The 21,819-nt window shown below is 44.3% G+C and overlaps 1 protein-coding gene across 1 annotated transcript in view; it reads left to right on the top strand.

Annotated features, from left to right (window-relative positions):
- Positions 1-21,819, top strand: part of RHOJ (ras homolog family member J) — a 53,888-nt gene that overhangs the window by 25,057 nt on the left and 7,012 nt on the right. Inside the window, exon 2 of the mRNA XM_027905812.1 lies at positions 20,443-20,501. Coding sequence (XP_027761613.1) covers positions 20,443-20,501 — 59 coding nt within the window. The remainder of the gene's footprint in view (positions 1-20,442; positions 20,502-21,819) is intronic.

Raw genomic sequence — 21,819 nt, 5'->3', positions numbered from 1 at the left:
GCCTGTACTTCACTTATGATGTGCAGTTCTCATTGAGAGCTAGGTGGCTTTCTGCTCTTCGGTCATTCCTCTGCCTTTCAAACACCCTTGCTAAGACACTGTCCAGCAAAAAACTCAAGGCCAATAGCTGACTTAATAACATGTGTGTCCTCTCCCAGCAGTCAGAGAGGCTCCGCAGGAACACACGCATCTGCCCACACGCATTCAACCGCAAGATTAGGACCAAAGTGTTTATCAGTGGAACCTCACCAGGAATTTTTTTAGACGTGTTTGCATAAATGTCAACACTGGCTTCTATGCTTTTCCTCAGTCTGACAGCGAGTGACATTTAGGGGACAAAAGATCTTTTCACACACAGCGCAACACAGCCAGTCACGCAACTGTGAAGTCTGTAGCGTAACCACACGAGTCCAGAGACACAAGCCCCATATCCACCAGGACAAACGCTATCTCTTCAGTCTTCTGCATGGAAAGCACGTGCCTGTCAGATCCATTTCCCTGTCTTTTAACTCTCCTGTCAGCACAACTGTCAAATGTTTGCAAGTCCACACATGGAATAACCTTCCTAAGAATAATTTTAAAGTTTATGCCCATGGAAGCAGTTTGACAGCGAGGTGGATGTGGGCAGCACTCACAACCTGTGCTACAGGAGGAGGACAAAGTCATACATCTCCCATCCAGGCCCAAAAGGTGTTCTTCCCTCCTTCTGAGGCATGGATGAAAGATATCATAGAATAATAGAATGATTTGGGTGGAAACAGACCTTAAAAATCATCTCGTTCCAACTTTCTCACCACAGGCAGGGACACCTTCCACTAGACCAGGTTACTCAGAGGAACTTCCAGCCTATCCTTGAACACTTCCAGGGATTAGGCACCCACAACTGCTCTGAGCTATATTGCACTAGCCACAGCTCTCAAAGGAACTGATTAAAACCAGGCTTCCTTTTTTCCCTCCTATAATATTATTCAATATTTTCCAAAGAAACACCTAAAATTCCTCCTTTAGACAAAAGTAATCGGTTTCACCTTTCAAATATAACACTCTCTTTTACAGACTTTAAAAGACAATTTCTTAGGAACACATGTTATAAAAAGACAGCATGAAACACAGAGAAATACTTTTTTTTTTTTTTTCAGCATTCATCGCTGAGTTAGTTTTGGCACTCAGGGCACCTCATCAGAGGGATGAGTTTTAGATGCCTTTCCATCCCAGATCATTTTATGATCCCGTGATTCCATGATCCTATGGCTTCAGAAGATACACTGTTTGAAGTGGACCGTATTAGCCCAAGCCATGAGCACATTAACCACCTCCCTGCTTCCCTCTCCCCATTGTACACAGCACGGCCAGGGAAGCCCCGCTGTTACTCAGAGCGCTTCAACCATGAGCTGCAGCGACAAACAGCAGATCTGACTCATTGCTGATGTGCCTCCACTACCGAGTGTGCCTAATGAGCTGATATTTTATGGGTATTTCCTTAGCACTGTAATATGAGTCCCGCACATCCCCGTGCTGGAAATGAGCCCACCGTTGCCTCAACACAAGTCTTGGTGCTGCAAGCCAGCATGGAGCAGCAGTGGTTGGAAAAGTCTGGGATTCTGTGGGGTGAGCATGAAGCACGAGAGTAAGTGTGGCATTGCAGGGCAGAGCTTTGCTCCATGTCAGTGTGCATGGGAAGGGTGTGATGTGTGAGCAGAGCCCATTTCTCTTTCCATCTGCTCCCTCCGGTCCCGCTGCCGCACTGACTCAGAGGCAGGAAGTCTCTCCCCCAGTGGGGAGGGGTGTAAACCAGGGGATCATGAACCACCAGAGCAAGATTAACGCCAGTGATGACCCTGCAGGGAATTTGAAAAGGGGAAATGAGACACCAGCATTTGAGGAGGAACCTTCTCAGAAGGGATTTATCAGGCCTTTCCTGGTAAGGTTTTGAACCGGGAATAAACCCAGTGGAAGTGTGTCCCCTCCTCCTCCTCTGTACCGAAATGATAAGATCAGTCCTTTTGAGCAAGGACCCCAGTGGTGGGATCAGGGTCAGCCACTTTCCGTGGCCAAGAGAAAGATGATCTGCAAGTCATAATGCAGCAAAATTCTTGGGGAAAAAAAAATGCCACCGACTCAGGGAAACAATTGGCCTCTGGCCCTCTGTTGCCTTCACACAGACATATCACAGCTCCTCTCTGTGCAGCTGCTTTGGATTCGCAGCAAGCACCAGCCACGGCCAGGGGCCAGCAGCAAAATTCAAGAATTAAATGATGTTTTTGACTCTTCATTGACCCGTGGAGCTGGATGATTTTCTAATAACCAGATTAGAGGTGGGTTGCCTTTTTACATTAGGCCGGGGGAAAGACACCACACTGGGAGTTTCTTAAAAACTGTGTGTAGAAACCGGGACCAGAATATTTAACCAGCCTGTCCAGACACAGAGGGGAGCAGCAGGCTTCTGTTCTTCAGGCAGAACTGCTGCATAAATCCTTAGGATGGTAAAGGTATTTCAGTATCTCAGGCAAGGTGTTGTTCCTTCCCGGTGGCACAGGCAGCACCATCTTGCAGACCTCTCCCTGCATGTGGACTAGAGACAGATTTAAAAACAGCCAGAAAAGACAGAAGCATGGCAAGCTGAAGGGGAAATTACTCAGGAATATACACCAAGCAGCACTGCTTGCCATCTGAGCCTCAGCAGAGAAGCGTACCAGCTTGCATCAGGCCAGACTCATCACTGACTATGCAGTTAACTTGCCAAAAATAGCGCTGTGCACCTCAGACAGGGAGGCAGCTCCATCCATCCCATTCCCATGCCAGGCTTCTGCGTCACATACCTCTGTCACAGAGCCGTGGCTCCGTTGGGTTCGGGCAGAGGGATTTCCACCACTGCTTCTGATTCACACTTCTCGGGCTGGTTTTAAAAGCGACGCCATGTGGTGCAGTTGCACCAGCTGGCAGGGGGAAATCCTGCAATGCGAGAAGCCTGTAATCCTGCCTGTGCTCTCTCTTTTCCATCCTCCTCCAAATCCTGGTTCTGATTTAAAAAGGATCTCTAATCCTTACATATTTAACAGTCACTAAGTCAGTTAGAGTGCATGGCTACCACTGTGTTCAATCTAAGTTGTCTCCAAGGATGAAACAAGACAGGAAGTCCCTCCCAGTCTTCTGTCTCCAAATGGTCACTCTACAGGAAGACCAGGAAGCCTTTAAATCTTGGCATATTTATATTCACTGAAAGAGCTGGGGTTTTTTAACTCTGGCATCTGTCTAAAACCACAGCAAGCTGAAAGGGGGTCGTCAGACACTGCAATAGGCTGCCCAGGGAAGTGGTGGAGTCACCGTCCCTGGAAGTGCTAAAAAGACTTGTAGATGTGGCACTTGGGGACACGAGTTAGTGGTAACAGGGCAGTGATGGGCTAACAGTTGGACTCAAGGATTTTAGAGGTTTTCTCCAACCTTAATTGTTCTACAATTCTATGAAATTCAGCCCTGTCACTGTGGTATAAAAGTGTGTGTTTAAAACTGGAGAACACCCTGCTCTCATGGGTATTTTTAGTCTTATTAAATAAAGTAGGTATAGCTCCCAGATATTACAGCTTACTTTTTCACTGTGATGATAAATGCTTTGCAAAGAAACAACAGACAAAGTGGCTGTTTTCCAGAGGGGAAAGAAATGAACAGTAAGTTCAGTTTGCATGGTAGGAGAGGGCAGAAATTGCAATGCATCTATTGCAGCACAGGTTTGGTATATGCAGGAGATCAAATTGTTAGAAACTGGAGCTATGAGCATATGGGGGGAAAAAAAATAGCTGAAACCACAGTTGTTCAAACAAATGGGCTAATTGCAGCCTTGGTTACACACACATGTGCAGGTGCAGGCTGATCTCAGCCAGCATCTGTGGAAAATGCCACTTGGCAAGGGAGCACGTCACACAAAAGCAAACGCTGCTCGTGCACAGAGCTTGCTGCTGGCAAACTGCACTGGAAAAGGGTCCTCTGCAGTCTCCACTGCATCACATAGTCCTTGGAAGGCCTTTGTGAAGTGTCCGTATTCCATCAGCCCTGAGTCAGTTCAGGTAGACGCAGAGATGTTTCCCTGCCCTGCAGAGTGGCTGTGGATGATGGAGAGCCCTGGTGGGGGGCTGCTGTGAGAGCTGGCAGAGGGGCAGCGGTGCAGGGAATTGAGGGGCTGTAAGGCTGAGAACTGAGACTGGAATAAACACAGCATACCAAGCAGCACTTTCCTCACCTCCTGCTCCCAGTTCCCGTGTGGTCGAGGTTGCACAGCCCTTTCCTTGCCTCTGCTCCCTGCTTGGTTGTGTAACATCTACAGTCAGCATATAGACACCCTTTTATACACAGGTTTTATCCTACTTCTTCTTTGATGTGGGAGCTCTAGATAGCCCTGGGATCAAAGAAAAAAGAAAGACAAATAAGGTGCACTAGGTGAAAGCAACTGAGTTTATTCTACCTTCTGCATTTTACTTTGCCTCCTCGTGAGAAATGCTGGGTGGAACAAGAGCAGAAAAACACAGGTAGAAGGAAAATAGAAAAGGTATTTTGTTCAGAGAACTAAAAATATCAGCAATTTAAATAAAAATTGTTATTCTTTAGCAGTGTCTTCAGGCTTTTGGACACAGCTCTATGGTCCACTCTTGCTTTCTATTCCCTTCCACTTTGTTTCACCCCAAGCCATAACTGAGCACATAATGTGGTCATTAACTGCAGTGAGTTCCTCAGTGCATCAGAGCATTACCAGGCAGCTGGGCAGACAGATTTACACATCCCAGATGTACAGGGTGCTGCCTTCACGTCATGCAGGCGGCGTCAGAGAGGGTTTAAAACCAGCAGCAACCACCTCCCCCCCTTGAATTTCTCTCCCGATGCAGCTCGGTGGCAGTTTTCCTTATATGGATGGGTTAGAAGGCAGCCAAAGAGATATCTTTAATGATTCCAGTCTGTGGCAGCAGCAAAGACCTCCGAAGTCCAGCTTGGGGTTGATACATGAGAGCCCTGACCACACTATAACCCATGCAACTCTGAGTTCCCACCCCTGGAGCTCTGCTAAAGCAGTGCTCAACCCCACAGCTTTCTCACACCACTGGCATGAGTCAGAGGGTACAGCACAAAATGCCTAAACCCACCCAAGAATCACAAAATCATAGAGTGGTTTGGATTGGATGTGACCTTAAAGATGACTTAGTTTTGACCCCCCTGCCATGGGGGAGACAATGTCCACTAGACCAGGTTGCTCAAAGCCCCCATCCAGCCTGGCCTTGAATAATTCCAGTGATGGGCCACTCGAAACTTCTCTGGGCAACCTGTTCCAGTGCCCTGAGAATTTCACACCTTACTTTGCCTGCCTTGTTTTTACCTGCTTTTATCATGAGAATATTCAGGGTCAGGTAATACTGTGCTCATTCACTGCTGTAGGGAAATGACCACATGCATCTGCACATGCTCAGCCACAGGCCAGTCTGGTTTGCTGTCATTGCAATAATGCCTGTTTTTTCACTGAGCTTGGATTAAAATGATGCAGACTATTTTTTTCACTCCATTTTTGTGACACCAAAGCAGGGAGTTGAGAGTTTCTCAGTCTTTTCTAAGTCTGTTCCTATGAGAATGCACAAAAATGCTCAAAATGCTTTTAAATGAGAGAAAACAAGCACAACACTTGACTTTTCTCCTTGCAGAAAAGTCTATTTCAGCTGAGCTCAGAGGTGTCTGAGTTAATATCTATTTCACTTAATCTGGCAGCCTGATTTCTTTAAAGATGTACTTTCTGAATGGATTTCCGTGTGCTTGTCAGACATGTTGTTCTGACAGGGCAGGAACCAGGAGAAAATATTATCTGATGAGTTCAGCTCTGGACAAAGTCAGCACGAGACCCTGAGGTGCCTTTTAATACAAGCATCAGCACTGTTTCATTAAAAATCAATGGAAAATTACAGAATGCCTCAAAACTCAGCAACATCTCAGTCACTGCAGAGAAACAAGCCCTGCCAGGCAGCTGCAGCCGAGGTGAGCGCTTGCCCAGCTGATGTTCAGCATCAATTTCCAGCAGCAGCGATGTTTCACCACTCTAACCATGTTGTCAGGGAAATCAGTTCAAATAAAATATTGCAGGGACTCCCGCTTTCCTAAAGTACACTTGGGCAACACACCCTGCTCCCTGCTGCTTCATGCACCTGCAGGAGCCAAAGCGTTCAAGAAACGAGCAGGCACGGCACCTCACCATGTGGTTTAGTGGGTGTGGTGGTATCGGTCAAAGGATGGGCTTGGAGGTCTCTTCCAGCCTTAATGATACTGTGATTCTATGATTCTGTGATTCTGTGATTCTGTGATTCTATGATTCTGTGATTTTATGATTCTGTGACCTGATGCTGCCCCGCAGGGATGAGCAGGATGCAATGTCCAGAATGTGAGGCCACATCTTGAGTGTTGTGTCCAGTTCTGGGCCCCTCAATCCAGGAAGGACAATGAGGTGCTGGAGAGGATCCAAAGAAGGACGATGAAGCTGGGGTAGGATCTGGATCACAAGTCCCATGAGAAGAGACTGAAGGAGCTGGAGAAGAGAAGGCTGAGGAGTGACCTTTTCACTCTCTACAACTGCCTGAAAGGAGGGTGTAGCCAGGTGGGGGTCAGTCTCTTGTCCCAGGCAACAAATGAGAGGACAAGAGGGCATAGTCTTAAGCTGCACCAGCAGATGTTTAGGTTGGACATTAGGAGGAATTTCTTCACAGAAATAGTGATTAGGCATTAGAACAGGCTGCTCAGGGGTGTAGAGGAGTCACTCTCCCTGGAGGTGCTGAAGGAAAGACTGGACATGGCTCTTATGACAGGATGGTGTTAGGGTTGGACTCGATGGTCTCAGAAGTCTTTTCCAATCTATCTGATTCTGTGATTCTGTGATCACCCAGCAGGATGTGCTGCCTGCAACAATGGCCAAACCCTGTCTCTGTGTCGAGATGAAGCCACAGACTAAGGCCTAGGGGTTTTTTCCTCCATCTGCCCGGCACGACCCTGAAGGGCCACATCCCCTCTGTGCACCTTGTTTCCCTTGCCTCAAAACAGGAAATTTCCCTTCTCCACCTTCATTGTTGGTGTGCTTGCTCTGCAGGGCCAGGGTGGCCCCTCTCCGGCTGTTTGCACTGGTGTAGTACAATGGAATCATAATCCGAGGTGTTGCCACTGTAAAAATAGAAATGGAGAACAATGTCTCTCTTAAAAACAAGGCTTTTCATGTATCTGATCGTGTAAAATACGCTGCTTAAAATCCATTCACTGTGCTAAGCAGTAACTCAAATCAAAGGCAAAATTCACATCATACTTGGTAATCAATTGCGGGAAGTAGCTGTGGGTTTTCTACCTTGATTCATTTCTTCTTTATTTGCAATTTTCTGTGATTTTTTCTTCAAAGTCCCTTCCCTCTGAAGTCAGATGTGATCCCCATTAGTGGCACTTTCATGTAGCTGAAGAAGTGTGTCAACATTTTCTAATATAGATTAAAGCTCCAGGAAAAAAAAGGGGGAATGAACTGTAGGGCTCTTGGGAGAGCAGTGGGAAATAGAAAAAATTGCCAGGCATGATGTTTAAGATGCTGTCTTAGAATACTTAAGAGTTTGTTTCAGTCAGTCCCTTAGCAAATACAGGCTTAAATAAAGCTAGGTGAAAAATAAATATTTCTGCCAGGTAAAGGAATAATTTGGAGAAATGCCCAATTTAATGTAGGTTCATATTTTGATTTTTTAATTGAGCTGTCTGCTGCTACCCTGTATTTTGCTGATTATGTTTCTTTTCCACCTAAGGAAAGAAATGAAATGTTATAAAGAATAATAACTTCATCCTGAATTTCTGCCCTCTGCACCTATTGACCATTGTATTTTAAGATATAACATTTTAACACCAATTTACATTAAAACATACGCTTCTTGTCTCAAAATTAGTTCACTTGTTTTTCCAGCTAAATGATTGATGTTTCTCACAACTGAAAGTAACTCCTCTGAGCTCAGCAGAGCTGCCTCTGATGTTCACAAGGTGGAAGAGAAGGTGAATTAAACCTAATAAATCTTTTCAAGAGTAAACACAGTCTAAATGGAGCTACGGCTAACAGAGACTGCAAGACATTCCTGGAAATACAGCTGAGTTAGAACATTTGATTCTAAAAATTGCATCCAAGCATGGAATTATTAACAGAAGAGTTAAATTAATTAACCCTAGCCCAAGAGTTAAAATTTTAAAGAGCTTTGGTTAGAGCAGAAAGCCATCACACATTCCTGCTGCTTGGAAAAGCTACGTAATTCAGAATCCATTTTCATTATACATGGGAATTAAAGGCTAAAAATTTTAAAGTTTTCATAAGAACAAATTTTCTATATATATAGAAAGGAGTCACTGCCACAGCAGGGAAACAGCTTTAGATAAACTGGTTCAGGTCTTTTTAACAGAGGGAACAGTTCAGATCAGGGTCAATCAATTCACACCATTTCACCTCATTTCTCCCAGTGGAAACATCTGAACTCTTCTGTTGAAAGTGATAGCTTCCCATGGAAACTTCTGATTCCGTAGAAATCATATTTTCTAGCTGAAAATTCCTCTCCAGCTCTACACAGGAATTTGGATTTTTTTTTTCCCCCCTGTCCAAAGGAAAAATCCTCTGACCTCGACTCAACCAGACACTTCAGCACCTCCTCTGTACACCCAGGGCTGGGCTGCAGCCAACATGCAGCCTCTTGCTCTCCCAGGAGGAGGCTGCAAGACCCAGTTCTGTGCTGGAAAGGCCACCAAACTATCCCTAGTGGTAGAAATTACCTTTCTGAGGTCATGGGACATCACATTCTGCTTCATATGAGTCCAACTGTGCTTGAATAAAGGATACAGGTATCCAATGCTCATGTTTGCTCTCACCTCTCCCTTGCACAGGCACACACACAGACACCCAGAGTGTTAAGACCAGGCACTTCATCCATCTTCATCTGTTGCTTTTCCAACATTACAGTCTCTTCATTGTACTGTGAGGCTGCCACACTGGACAGGAAAGTGGAAGGATTCTCAGCAGGTCGTAGAGAAAGCATTAACAGCATTTAAAACCTTTGTGGTAGCCAGGGGGAAAAAAAAAATCATTCCTAACTTCAGATTTTCTTATCAGAAAGTTTAAATATTTCCAAGATTTTTGTTTACAGTGTTTAACATTTCTGCTTCTTAAGTCATATAGGCTTAGAGCTGCTCCCCAAATGTTTGGCTGATCTCTGCAAGCTGCAGGGTAAATAGCAGCTGAGGTTTGGTCCTGGTTCTAAGGACAGCGGGCCTGATTCTTGGAAATGCAAAGCAGAGTTTCTGTTGTGATATTCCTTGGATTCAGGAGCAGGTACTTTGTTTCCAAGCCTCTCAAGCAATGCCTCGTGGGGAAACGCGCACAGGAAAAGCCAGAATTAAGGTCAAACTTAGACAAGATGCAGACAAAACTGCATCAGATCAGAGAGGCTGATGTTGGAAGGGGCTGCAAAACACCATCTAATCTTTTCCCTGCCCAAAACACGATTCACAGCATGTAAAACATCAGCTGTGGAAGCACTGCAGTTTGGGCAGACCTGATGCTCCCGACCTCTCACACTGACCTTAGTAGCCTTAGCCTGGAGCCTGCTGGATTCAGTTCAGTGTGCCAAACATGTCCCTGCCCCAGAGGTTCACAGCTCAGAGGGCCAGATGCTATTTTAAGTCACACTACTCTAACTCATCAGATGCTATTTTAAGTTGCACTGCCCTAACTCTGGAATTATGCCCGAGGCATTGCTCTGCTCTCCCAGCCAGAGAGTGGGTCTGACTGCAGAGATCTTGCTCAAATGCTCATGGCAGCAGCTGGGACACACACACACACACACAGATATGTCCCACATGTCTGTGCCCAAAACAGCTCCCAAAACATCTAGCCCATCACTAGCCACACCTTTGCTTTAGGCACCTCAGGACAGGCTGGCTCAGCTTACCTGGCACTGAGTGTAAAGGGTAATCTCGGGCTCTTAGCACAGACAGCAGCCAAGCTGTGGCTGCTTCCTGGTTTATACCCCTGCACATCAATCATATTTCCCCTAATAGCAGGTTCTTAGAGAAGACACAGTCCTGTCCCCTTTTGTGTGTACATGGACACATATTTCTTCCTTTCTAGCTTTGGCACCCGTAGTTTTTGTTGAAGATGCTGGCAAGCAGAAAAGCCATTTTTACCCCTGAATCACGTCCAGCAGTGGTAGGATGTGCCATATTGAACTGCCAGCTGTAGTATTGATGACAGTGCTGGAGTAACATCTCTCCCCAGCCCTGACACAGTATCTAATAGAAGTCCATCTTAGTTACACACCCTCATTCCTTGGCTGTTCCACCACAATTATCAATGTTGATTAATGTGGGGTGATACCGAGAACCAGTTTGGCCAGCATAGACTGTCTCCTCTTGGCCACTCAGCCAGGAACTCTTCAGGAGCCCAAGAAATTAAAGCTCCCCAATTTTTCAGCTCAAAATCCTCCTCAAAGAATTCAGTCCACTGATGTTGTAGTTGCTGAATATTAAACTGCTTTTACTGTGGTCTCTTTCTCACCAAGAGCCTAGAACCTCTGTGAAGTACAGAGCACAGGGCCTTCTGCCAGTGTAAGTCACTGGGATGGAGTTACTCCATCATCTGAAGATCCAGCCCACAGTGAGGACAACCCATCCACTGCAGAGCAGATGTTTAGTGCCCTTCCATCAGCATTCTCTGCTCCCGTTGCCACCTAATCCAGACCAAGGCAGATCATCACAGGTTTTAGAAAGATGCCTAGAGCAAAGAGTCAGTGCTGTCAGGCAGCACTCCCTGTCCAGACTGCTTCCCTCTCCCTTTTAGGCAAAAAATCCACTAGCTCTGATCCTTGAGCAGTGCAAGAAGTGTAGAGAAGAGCTGTATTGATTCCTCCCAGCCATACAGAGAGACTTGTCCTCCCGTGCTCTGGGAAACATCCTGTGTATTGCCTGGATACATTTCAGTGAAATCTGTCTCGCTTTGCCACTGATCTTCCATTTATTCTGATGCTATTTACCAAGTCTCATGTTCCCTTGATAACCAGATACCTGACATAACTCTGGAGATATTCTTTTCCCCAGCAATCAGTTGAGTTAAAGGAATGACTTTTCCCTCACACAGACACAAAAAAGGAGCCAGAAAAATAGGCAAAAGATTAATTTATTCCCACATTTTTCTCATTTTATTTCCACTTCTTCTCCTTGGAGTAAAATTCACACTCCTTGCTTTGCTTACCATGACCTCAGCATCATTCTTAGGCGAGTCCAAATACATCCTTCACCATTAGGTTTCAGTAACCAGTTGATAAAGAATCTTGACTGACTTTATCTGTGTTAAAAGAAACTGAAAATGCTGTAGTATCTGATCTTTTGCAGGTCAGGTCAGCATAGCTAGTTAAAATAATAAAATAAGATTATTTCAAATATCAGTTACTTTTAATAATTTCAGAGCTCTATTGCTTTTGCTATTTACTTGAGTCATAAACCCACATCCTGAAAAATAGATACTCCTAAATACTGTGCTATGATAGAAACTCAAAAATATTTAGTAAAACTAAAAATATGAAAAAAAATCTACATGTTACCTTTTTTTTCCGTAATAGGTTTGCACTTCAACCATAGCCAAAAGTTTGCTCTTTCATGCATTGCAATGCCATAGACAATCATGGTCTCAGAAAGGGCACTTCCCCTCCATCTGGGTTAAGAAGATATCCAGTATTCTTCATAGTTTAGGAACAATCCTAGTGTTTTTAATAATACGTTCAGGTTCTATCTATTTATACTGCTTAATACTACAGTTGCTTCTCTCTCTAGCATTTGGTTGAACTTAGTGTTATTACTTTCAGCAAAGAGTAAAAAGACCTTCAATCAGATTATCATTAAAATGCTTACATCAGAATCTATTTGCCTGCAAATTTAGTGCATTTAGCTGTGCAGTTATTATTAGTTTCTAACTCAGGAGCAGAACTGCCTTCCATGAGGACAGCTGATGGTGCACAGTGAGCTGAAACACTCAGGAAGCACCTCCCAGTCTGTGGCAGTGCACAGCCCTCCATTTAAGAGAGAACAGAATCTAACAAAACACTCTCTTAGACACAATGTCAATTGTTCTTCAATTCCCCAAGCACTATAATCATGTTTGCCTTTTCTGTCCAGCACGGCTTTACATAACCTTGAGGTCCCAAGAGCTCCCTCAGTGCTTGTATTGCTGGAGAAACTGAGCACAGTTTTCTTGCAAACAGAGACCCCAAGGTTCCTTAGACTCTGATATTAGCGAAGTTGAATTTGTTCAAGGATTGATTAGTACAGAAATAATTCATGGAGATGCAGGGGAAATCCTCTAGTGCTGATTTTACCAACAACGAGGTCGATGATTCCGATAAATCAACTTCATTCATGCTGTCTATAAATAAGTAATGTCCCAGACTGGGAAGAAGCTGGCTCGTTTTGTAGTGTTGTGTTTGTTCTGAAAGCTTTGGGAATTTCCATTCTCTTTCATCTGTTTCTGGACCAGATTCATTCTGCTTCATCTTCATAATCAACCTCCATTGCTTTTGTGTTCTGTGTCATGTAAGCTGGACAACGCTGAAGTCTGACTTCTCAATGTGTTTTGAAAGATTTAGAACATTTCATACCAGCTGCTTGATTAAAAATGATTAGTGGACTGGTATGTCTCCTCTGTTTGCCGTCTCTGAGTAGCAAATACCCAGCTGTGAAGAGCTGCATCATTTTTCCTCTCAAGATGCAAAAAAACCCACATACTACAAGTCATAAATCCTCCTCTAGGATGACATTGTCTAGATGAATCTATTGCCTTCGTGGAATGAGAAAATAGAGCTGTAGTTTGGTGTCAACCTGCTTCCCCAATGAAACTGCAACACGAGTCATGGTTGAGCATTTTCCCAGTAATTCCGGTGGAATCTTCAAACCTGTATGGACAAGGCAGAGGGAAGGGGATGCCTCTTGCCTTATATGAGAGACAAGAGCTCAAGGTGAAGAGCAATCCCTAGAGACAGTGGAGAGAATGTCTGGAAAGGAAACATTTAAAAGTGTTTAGATATCGCTTCTCTGACCTGAGATATTCTGTTTAAAAAGCTTGTCGCTGCGCAGACGATCCCAGACTTCCAAAAGTCTTTAATGTTGACTTCCATGCTATGGGAGCATCGCAGGATCGTGACGGTTTGCCCCTCCCTTCTGTGAGATGCCATCAGTGGGTGTTTTGAGTTACAGTCTCCAAGTTTTCCATACAACCACAGCATTAAGAAGAATGTAATAAAAATGGCCTGAAAATACAGAAGCCAAGAATGACTGGACTTTAGCCTTGAGAAAGAAATAAAGTACTGCAAGACTCTTTAAATAACGAGAATAATCAGCCAATGAGAGCTTTAGATCAGCCACTGAGGGATGACAGGTAGGAATAGGAAAGTCATGTTACCTCTGGCTACATCACTAATGAAACCATTGCCAGACCCCACTGTCTGGTCACAGCAACTGCTTGACAAAGAACTTGGAAAAGAGCTAGAAGAATGACACAAGAACAAGAAAATATGCCTTGTAGGAAGACACTAGATAAGCTATTTAGAGCAGAATAAATGATGCTATGAATTCTATCTGGCTTTAAAATCGCTAAATATCTGTGGCCTAAAGACAAAGCAGCAAATTCCTCACCACCTCATTAAGACCAAGAGCTACACGGAATGAAATCAGCGGAATCCCAGCCCTGGAGGCCTCTCTGTGCTCCCACCACGGGGAGCAGACTGGAAATGTTTTTCAGATATTGTAAATATCAGATGGGCAAGAGTATTTGCTCAGCAGAACATAGATCTCATCCACTGATGAGGTGGCAGAAAATGGAGAGGTTTACTCCGAGCCCTTCTTTTGGGAAACACTGTCTCTCAGAGGTCTGTGTGACTAGTGGTAGATGATTACAGGAGCAATTAAAAGCATTTAGCACAATTTACTTCTAAAATGTGGTATTTAGGCCAATTACAGGGCAAAATAGCATGGGTTTGATTTTCTTTTCAGAAGAACGTAGCTAAGCTGCAGGGCAAGTCTGAGATAGAACATCAATTTGGCTGTAATCAAATCTTTTCTGTTGTGAAGGAGGGAATGGGGGAACATGCTGTGATCAAGTCACTCAATTTCCTGGAGATGACCCTTATGGTAAAAGGGAGGAATGGCCCAGTCTCGAGTCACAGGCAGACCTTGAGTGAGCCAAGGGCCCCATAACACCAGCTCTTGCTTGCTCAGGGTATGTTGGCCACACAGTGTTGTAGGATTGTATTTTAGCCAAAGCAAAAGGAGTATTTCCAAGGAGGAACACTGCAAGAAAAATCCTCCTAAAGTGCCAACCAGTTACAGAGCTCAGATGAGTTATTGTCATTCCTGACCTGGAAGATGGAGATATGTCATTAAGGTCTTTCTTACTTTTTTTTTTTCTTCTCACTGCCTTCCTTTGGTGGCTGCTGGATTGCTGCATTCCCAGGGCTTTCATTTTCAATTTTCAGGAGTGTTCCCAGCTTGAGGTGCAAAAGTGGTTCATAGCAACTAAAATTATGGTGCCCAGACAGTGGCTCAGCCAATATCAAGGCACCATGTGAGAGCAAATCCCCTTATTTTCTTCACCTGAATCAGCCAAAGAAAGATATTCTGAAGACAAATATGGGACCTCAAAAAAAATTCAGAAATGCACCTGAAGCACTTAAAAGGTGCACTGCCCACATTCACGTTTTGTTTTCTGATGGAATATTCACAGCTGCTATTTCTTAAAGCCTGCTTATGTAGTTTCAGTTCCGTTACAGAGATGCCTGACCATTACGGAAACCAAAGGGAATTAGAAATCTAAATGTCTTTGATCTGAATGTCTTTGAGGCATATTTGAGCTTCAATTCTGAGTTGGGACAGGGATCCTCACATTCCAGCCACAGAGACCTTTATTTGGGAGCTATGTGGCACGAAAAGACAATCATTTTTAAAATCACTCTTCTTCAAGCAAACTCCTACCAAAACACTCCTGTCCTGTATGGGGTAAGCTCTGGAGAGCAGAAGACATCGGTGAAGAGGAGAGGGATTCCTCCTCATTACAGGAGCTTTCACAAAACTACATTCAGGAAGAAAGGAAAATGTTACCTAGTGAGTAAAAATATTGTCAGTATCCCCTGGGATATCAGCTGCTGGAGAACAGACCACATTCACTGTATGGGTAACTCCACATCACAGAAATCACTCTGAAAGGTGCCTTAGAAGTAACTTGAAATCCCTTATAGATAATCTGCTTCAGTTACAGTTTTATGCAGATTTTCACCTGAACAGTACATGCAGGAGCAAAGAAGTTTTGTTTGAAATAGTTTTGTGAAACTGGGCTCAAGCTGAAGCCCAGAGTTTGAAAAAGCACTGCTCTTCAGTGAGGCCTGTATGCACCAGCACCTTTAGAAGCGAAAGGAAATCTATAAAACACAAAACAAACATGCAAAGAACTTTCTTTTTGGAAATGAAAAATTTGGTCAAGTGTCTACCCAGCACTTAAAGCAGTAACAACACAAAACTTCCATCTAAACTTTACTGCAGCTGACCAAAAATCGCTCTTTTGTCCATTTTCTGATTTTACCCTTTCCCAGCTGTAAATGAAACAGAATTGGGCATTCCTACTGCCAGCAGGTCAACCAGAATTACAATTGTTCTCATGCCATGGTCATCCCTGGAAGTGTTCAAGGCCAGGCTGGATGAGCTTTGAGTAACCTGGTCTAGTGAAAGGTGCCTCTGCCCATGGCAGGGAGGTTGGAACAAGATGATCCTTCCAACTCGGTCATTTTGTCATTGTGTGATTAGTCTGTGTTAAGTAACATGTATCTGGTACATTTAATCACAGTGAACAGACAAATGTATAAACTAATACTGAGAGCTGGCTGACTAGAGCAGAAGATGGTCCTTGTGAAAGCTGGAAGCTTGAAGCAAATTAGTTTACCCAAAAGCATGAGAAAGTCTTTCCATCCAGGCAGGTGCTGCCATCTCTGCTTGCTCTCAGGTTTCTGTCATCTCTCTCCAAAGCATCTGGACCTCAATTTGTGGGCAGGAAGGCACTAGAATAAATAAATCAGTTTTCCCATGTGGTGTCTCATTAAACATTGCTCAGCTGTTGTGTTAGTGGTTTCACAGTCTTTGGGTTCTGCAAGCAATTCTTCACTGGCGTGGAAAAATTCCCTGTAGTGTTCACATCCACTCTCCTGTGCCACAGCAGAGCACAGCTGAGCTATTGCATCCTAGTTTAATGTCTTACCATATCTGTTGCTATCTATCAAACCTAAGATCTCCTGTGAGTGCAGCAGACAGTGTGTTTCCCGTTTCTGTCGGTGCAGACCGTGGACATTGCTGCTGATTGGATGAAGAGCTCTTCCATGGGTACAGTTCAGACCCACAGAGTCACCAGGGTTTTGCTGCGAGCAAACAAAGCCCAATGAGAGAAGAGTTTGGCAAAGATTGACCGCTGACAGGTGGAATCTGGGGCAATCTGGGCGTGAAGAACACCAGTGAGAATTGTCATGTTGTCCCCAGGAAAGCAAACTGACCACTTATTTCAAAACAGAGCTCCCAACTCAGACCAGTTCATGGTCCACAGTCCAAATCCATCCCACAAAATTCCTCCATCTAGCACCTTGCCTTTCTGCTGTGGTCTTCAAGCTCTGTGCTGAAGCCCATTAGCAGAACCCCCAGGCACACAGACCTGCATGGAAGCCCTGGAGGTGACCCAAGACAGTTACTCAAACTCTAGCAAGCAACACCCAGCTAATTTATGATCTACCTATCATTTTAAAAGGAGTGTTTTAAGCATCCTGCACTTGATAAAACCACCTAATGAAAGGAGGGGAACATCTGCCCTGTTATGTCATCTGATGCCAAATGAGAGCCAGGACTGTGCAAGAATTCAGTCTCATTTTCCTGCAGTCCCCACTGCACTCAGTGTTAAAGGCCAGATCATTTCAGTGCTTAATCAATATATCAATATAGCAAGTAAATGGCAAGGAGTGTTCATATTTGTCTTGTTACTCCAAGACTGCTCATAAAGCCGAGTTCACGAGCCTGTAAAGGAGCTGCATTACCCCAGTGACTGCAAAGGAATTCCGCATTGGCTTCCCATAGGCTTGGTCACTGAGAGAACAGGAAAAGATAGTAACAGGGTAAGTAAAAGTAAACTGGAGTAAAGCCAAAAGTAAGGCCTACAAATCTAGCAGGGCAGTCTCAGCTCATAAATACGACCTACCAAGTGGATACTCTGAGCAGCCTGACAAAGGCAGACTGATAAACTTTTCGTAAAAAAAAATACCACGAAGTTTTCACAGGCAGAAGCCATTTATTTTGACATCTGTTTTGCCTGTTTGAAAGTGCAGTGGAAATTTCAGCACCAATACATTAATCTAGACATCTCTGTTTCAAGATCCAGGGATTATTTGATTTGCCAGTGTGAGCCATTTGGTCCCCACTGTGTTCAGAGCCAGGAATCCAAAGACAACAGTTTGCCTGTTGCTGAAGTTTAGCCAACAAGGCAATTTTTCTGGGGTGGTAGCTGCAAACTCAGAGAATTGATATGGACAGGAAGACTATCTTCTGGTGATGAGACAAAACAGTCAACAAGAAGGGAGAAAATATAAAGGTGGATGGGCAAAAGAAAAAGCAGGAAAAAAAGGAAACGATGAAAAAAGTAAAAAGGGGAAAAAGAAAGAGAAAAAAACAAAAAATATAAAAAGTAAAAATATAGGAGTGGTACCACACAGAAATTCACAGCAGAACCCATAAGAGGCAGGAGAGGAGGCTATAAGGAGAATTAAAATGTGATATGCAAGCTGAGTAGACTCAGGGCGTATTTTTCCAAAAGCCCTTGCATTTCTTAAGCCCTTGTGTTTCGGAAGAGTAATGGTAGGACACTACCTATCTCTTTCTTCCCCCTCAGCATTTCCCAGAGGTCACCAGGAGCCAAACTGAACTGCACAAACTATCAATCACTGCTCAGTGTGTGGCTCCGCAGACCTGTTGCAAAATATCCACCATGACTTCACAGACCACAAAGCACAGATAATAGTTTGGGAGTTATATCCTTCTGGCAGCAGGGACAGGCTGGTCCTCTATCCAAACAGCTTATCTCCAAACCATATTAATTACGGGAACAAGGCTGCAATTTGTAGCTGCACCAGGGCTTTTTGCCAGCGCAGCTCTGTCAGTCAGATGCCACCAAGAAAGAGATGGGCCAGCAAAGTTTCACAGCAGAGTAAATTTAAGTGCCCAAAGCTGGTCTTTGCAAGCAGGACCCTGCTCAGTTTGCCTGTTCTCAGGGTCAACCAGCAGGATAACTCTAAACACCACCTCGGCCAGCTGAGCATTGCAGATGGGAAAGTGCCTTCAGTCGAAGGGCACCTTACATCTTCCCACAGCTGGTCCTTGAGCAGAGTAAAACCAGCAGAACGGGTCTGGTTCCTGCATTTCTTGGCACAGGGGCAGATTGGAGGCTGGCCAAGGTTGCAGCTGGGAAAAAAATGCACATTTCCCGCTGCCTCCGATGAGCTGTGCCGGACTACCTGTAACCCCCGCTGCTTCTGGGAAGGGAGCTAAGAAAAGCAGGCATGTGATCAGTAAACTTGGACAGTTCACACCTCTATTAGAACATTCTGGGGCTCCCTACGCCACAAGAAGTTGAAAACCAGGGCTGCAGGGAGGATTAGTTCAAATTACTCTATTCAGGTCAGGTTGAAGGAAGGGGATGGGGCATGTGGATTGTCTCCTATCTACATTGAGACCCATCTCCCAGCCCTGGGACCTCTTCCCTGAGCTCTTTCACCCTTGGACGTGCATTCTTAACAGCCAGTCCCATTCTGAGTGCCCCTGGGAGCTGCACATGCTACCTCGTGAGTTGAGGAGAGGGAGGAGGGGTCTCGGCCCCTTTCCCATCTCCTCTTTCAGTGCACATCACAAGGCAGCCCCAGCAGCGGGTGAGTGCAGCCCATGCTGCTCTCATCAGCAAGTCTGGTCTTCACTGAGCCTTTGGTGCTTTCAGGATGTCAGGTTTGCTCTGTTTATGTGCTGGCAAAATTACTGTGTAACTCTGCAAGCAGGTAAAGCTGCTGAATAATCAACCTGTCCAGTCACACTGTCAGAGACTTCAAGCCTAAGAGATTTCAAGCAGGACATTGTTCCCCAGTGCAGGAGCTATTAAATTCCATAAATTGGTAGGTGCTTTTCTCCTGCAACACTTTTGTCACTAAAAAAAAAATCAGCAAGAGGCTGTGTGATGTTTTCAAGCCTCCTCTGTGCCCAAAGTAACCATTACTCATTCCCAGCCCTCATTAATTGCAAGTTGTGATCAGATGATGGGCATCAGTCCCAGCACCCCCATCCCAGCCATAGCTCGATGTTCATTCCAGCATTTTTCCCTCAGGTTTAGATAAAATGTAAGTAGTCCATATGCTGCAAAAATACCATTATTTTAAGCAGCCTTCCTGATGAATGTTGAAATATCCTGTTGACTAATGGATGGAACTGCATTGTCCTTCTTTCTTTCCAGTTGAGAGGCAAGATTTAAACAGACTAACTGGTTAACTAAAGGTCATTAAGCCAAATCATGTTCTTTATAAAAATAACCTGGTTAAGAGATCAGCTAATAACGGAGTTCATCCAAAGACAATGAGAAAACATTTTGTCAATGTCAATGGGCTCAAAATGTGTCAATGGGCTCAAAATGAAGTTCAAAGTGAATTCTGCAAAAGGAGTAAATGTGCCAAATGTGATCAAGAAATTAAGCCATGCGTTCCTTCATTTGTAACAGAATCTGGTCAACATCCCTGCACATATTAATGCTTCTCTTCCTTCCTATCCTTCAAAGCATCCACCACAGCCCCAAGTACTAAGCACTGCCACTTTGCCTGTGATTGCCTGAAGAAGGTCAGGACAGGCCTCACCTCCACTGAGACCCACCAAACACCAGCCACTGCTGAATGCTTCATCATTTCACAGCCTGGAGGAAATAAAATAATAAAAAAAAAACCTCTCAGTGATCTGTGACAAACCTACCCCAATGCTTGTGGTTGGAGAACAGGAATTCTGTGCTTTCAATCCACGGTGATCAGCTGGTGGCTGCAGAGAGAGAAACAAATGTTTCCCAGTCTCTGCTGGCAGCAGTGTGTGCAGCTCATCACCCTTGCTTGTCTTTAAGACATAAGAGCTTGGCATAAAGGATTTGCTTTTGTTGTGACTTTAGATTGCCTTCAATTTGGGCTGAATAGATGTACTTGGTTTAGGATGCCCACTGTAAGACACATGCCAGTATGTCTAGTACAAGGGTCTATTGGCATTTTAGGATTAAAGCACATAAAAATGAGGCCACTGACTTGTGCATAAACAACAACTCTTGTTTCTTTCTTCCAGTAACAGTGACTGTGGGAGGACAACAACACTTGCTGGGACTCTATGACACTGCAGGGCAGGTAAAGCATTTATCATTTTCCTTTCCCACGAGTTTTTTTTGTTGTGTTTGGTTTTGTTTTGTTTTTTCTTCCTTTGGTTTGGTTTTGTTGTTACTACCATATACTGGGATGTATACTGGATGTATATTGGATGTTGTTCATGATGTTTGTGGATTTGGTGGTTTTTTTTAACAAATATTAACGACCAGTTGTGAGCTGTAATGCTTGAACTGCTGACCCTCTCATTTTCTACACAGAGCTTTCATTCTGGCTCAGCTACAAAACACACACAAATACATTCACCCCTAAGACTGTATTTCCTCTAATCAAAATGCCAAGGCCTAATGAGGCCATTCAGCCTCCTATATATCCACCTCCTTTTACAAATATGATGATTCATACAGTCAGTGTTTTCTTCTTACCTTTGCCACATGGTGGCATTGCAGATACAGAGAAGTCCCATTTCCAAGATCAGAAAACTGATATAACACAGCACCAGTCTATCAGTCACCAGCTATTGACTTTTTAAGTGGTAACCCAGCCAGATTGGCATCCATCCCAATATCCCTCTCCCAGGTCAAGGATGTCCATTACCCATGTTTACTTACATATAGAATGCTTTTACTGTTTCCACTGATATGGTGTGATTGCACCCAAAGTTTGCAGAATAATTCCACCCCCTGGAGAGGAGGAAAAAGTACTTCTCCTGCTTTGCTCTGCCAGTAGAAGGGCAGAAGAAGGTACAGGGAGCAACACTTTTTTGTGGTGATATTTCCCTCTCCTACCTCTGAATGCCAGTGATTGGCAAAACAAAGAAAGAATCGCAATCTGCACAGAAACCTTGCAGAAAATCACCTGCTGAGAGGGGAGGGAGCAGGTTCCAGATCCTTCACGCCCTGGGGAGGTTATAACCTACATCCACCAGCTCCTCCAATCAGAACTGGCACTGGAGCCAGCAGGAGAGAAAGCAGATTTAGGAACTTTACTCTTTTTTGGTTCCACTGACCCTAGATGTTGGGCTTTGCTTTCATCAGGAGCACTTCTTGGCTGTACTGGTTTTGACCATGACTGACTGCTATGAAATGCACAGACAGTACAGAACGAGACCCTCTTGTCTGCAAAAGGCCACTTCTTGCAGAATATACTTTGCAGCAGTATGCAGAGAGATCAAAAAACCCACAGCAGAACAGACTGTCACTTCCAGAAAGCCTGCACTCAGCAGGACTGAGGTTTTGATGCTTTGGGTTTCACTTCCTTTAATTTTATTCCTATCATGTTTCTGTAGGCAGCAACGCTCACTTCATAGTTACCTTGGTGGCCCTTGAAGTCCACCCATCCA

The sequence above is a fragment of the Empidonax traillii genome, unplaced genomic scaffold, assembly GCF_003031625.1.
Source record: "Empidonax traillii isolate 1590-97213 ecotype Southwest subspecies unplaced genomic scaffold, ASM303162v1 scaffold1211:size273671, whole genome shotgun sequence".
NCBI classification, from domain to species: Eukaryota; Metazoa; Chordata; class Aves; order Passeriformes; family Tyrannidae; genus Empidonax; species Empidonax traillii.
This window is presented reverse-complemented; position numbering and strand designations above follow the sequence as displayed.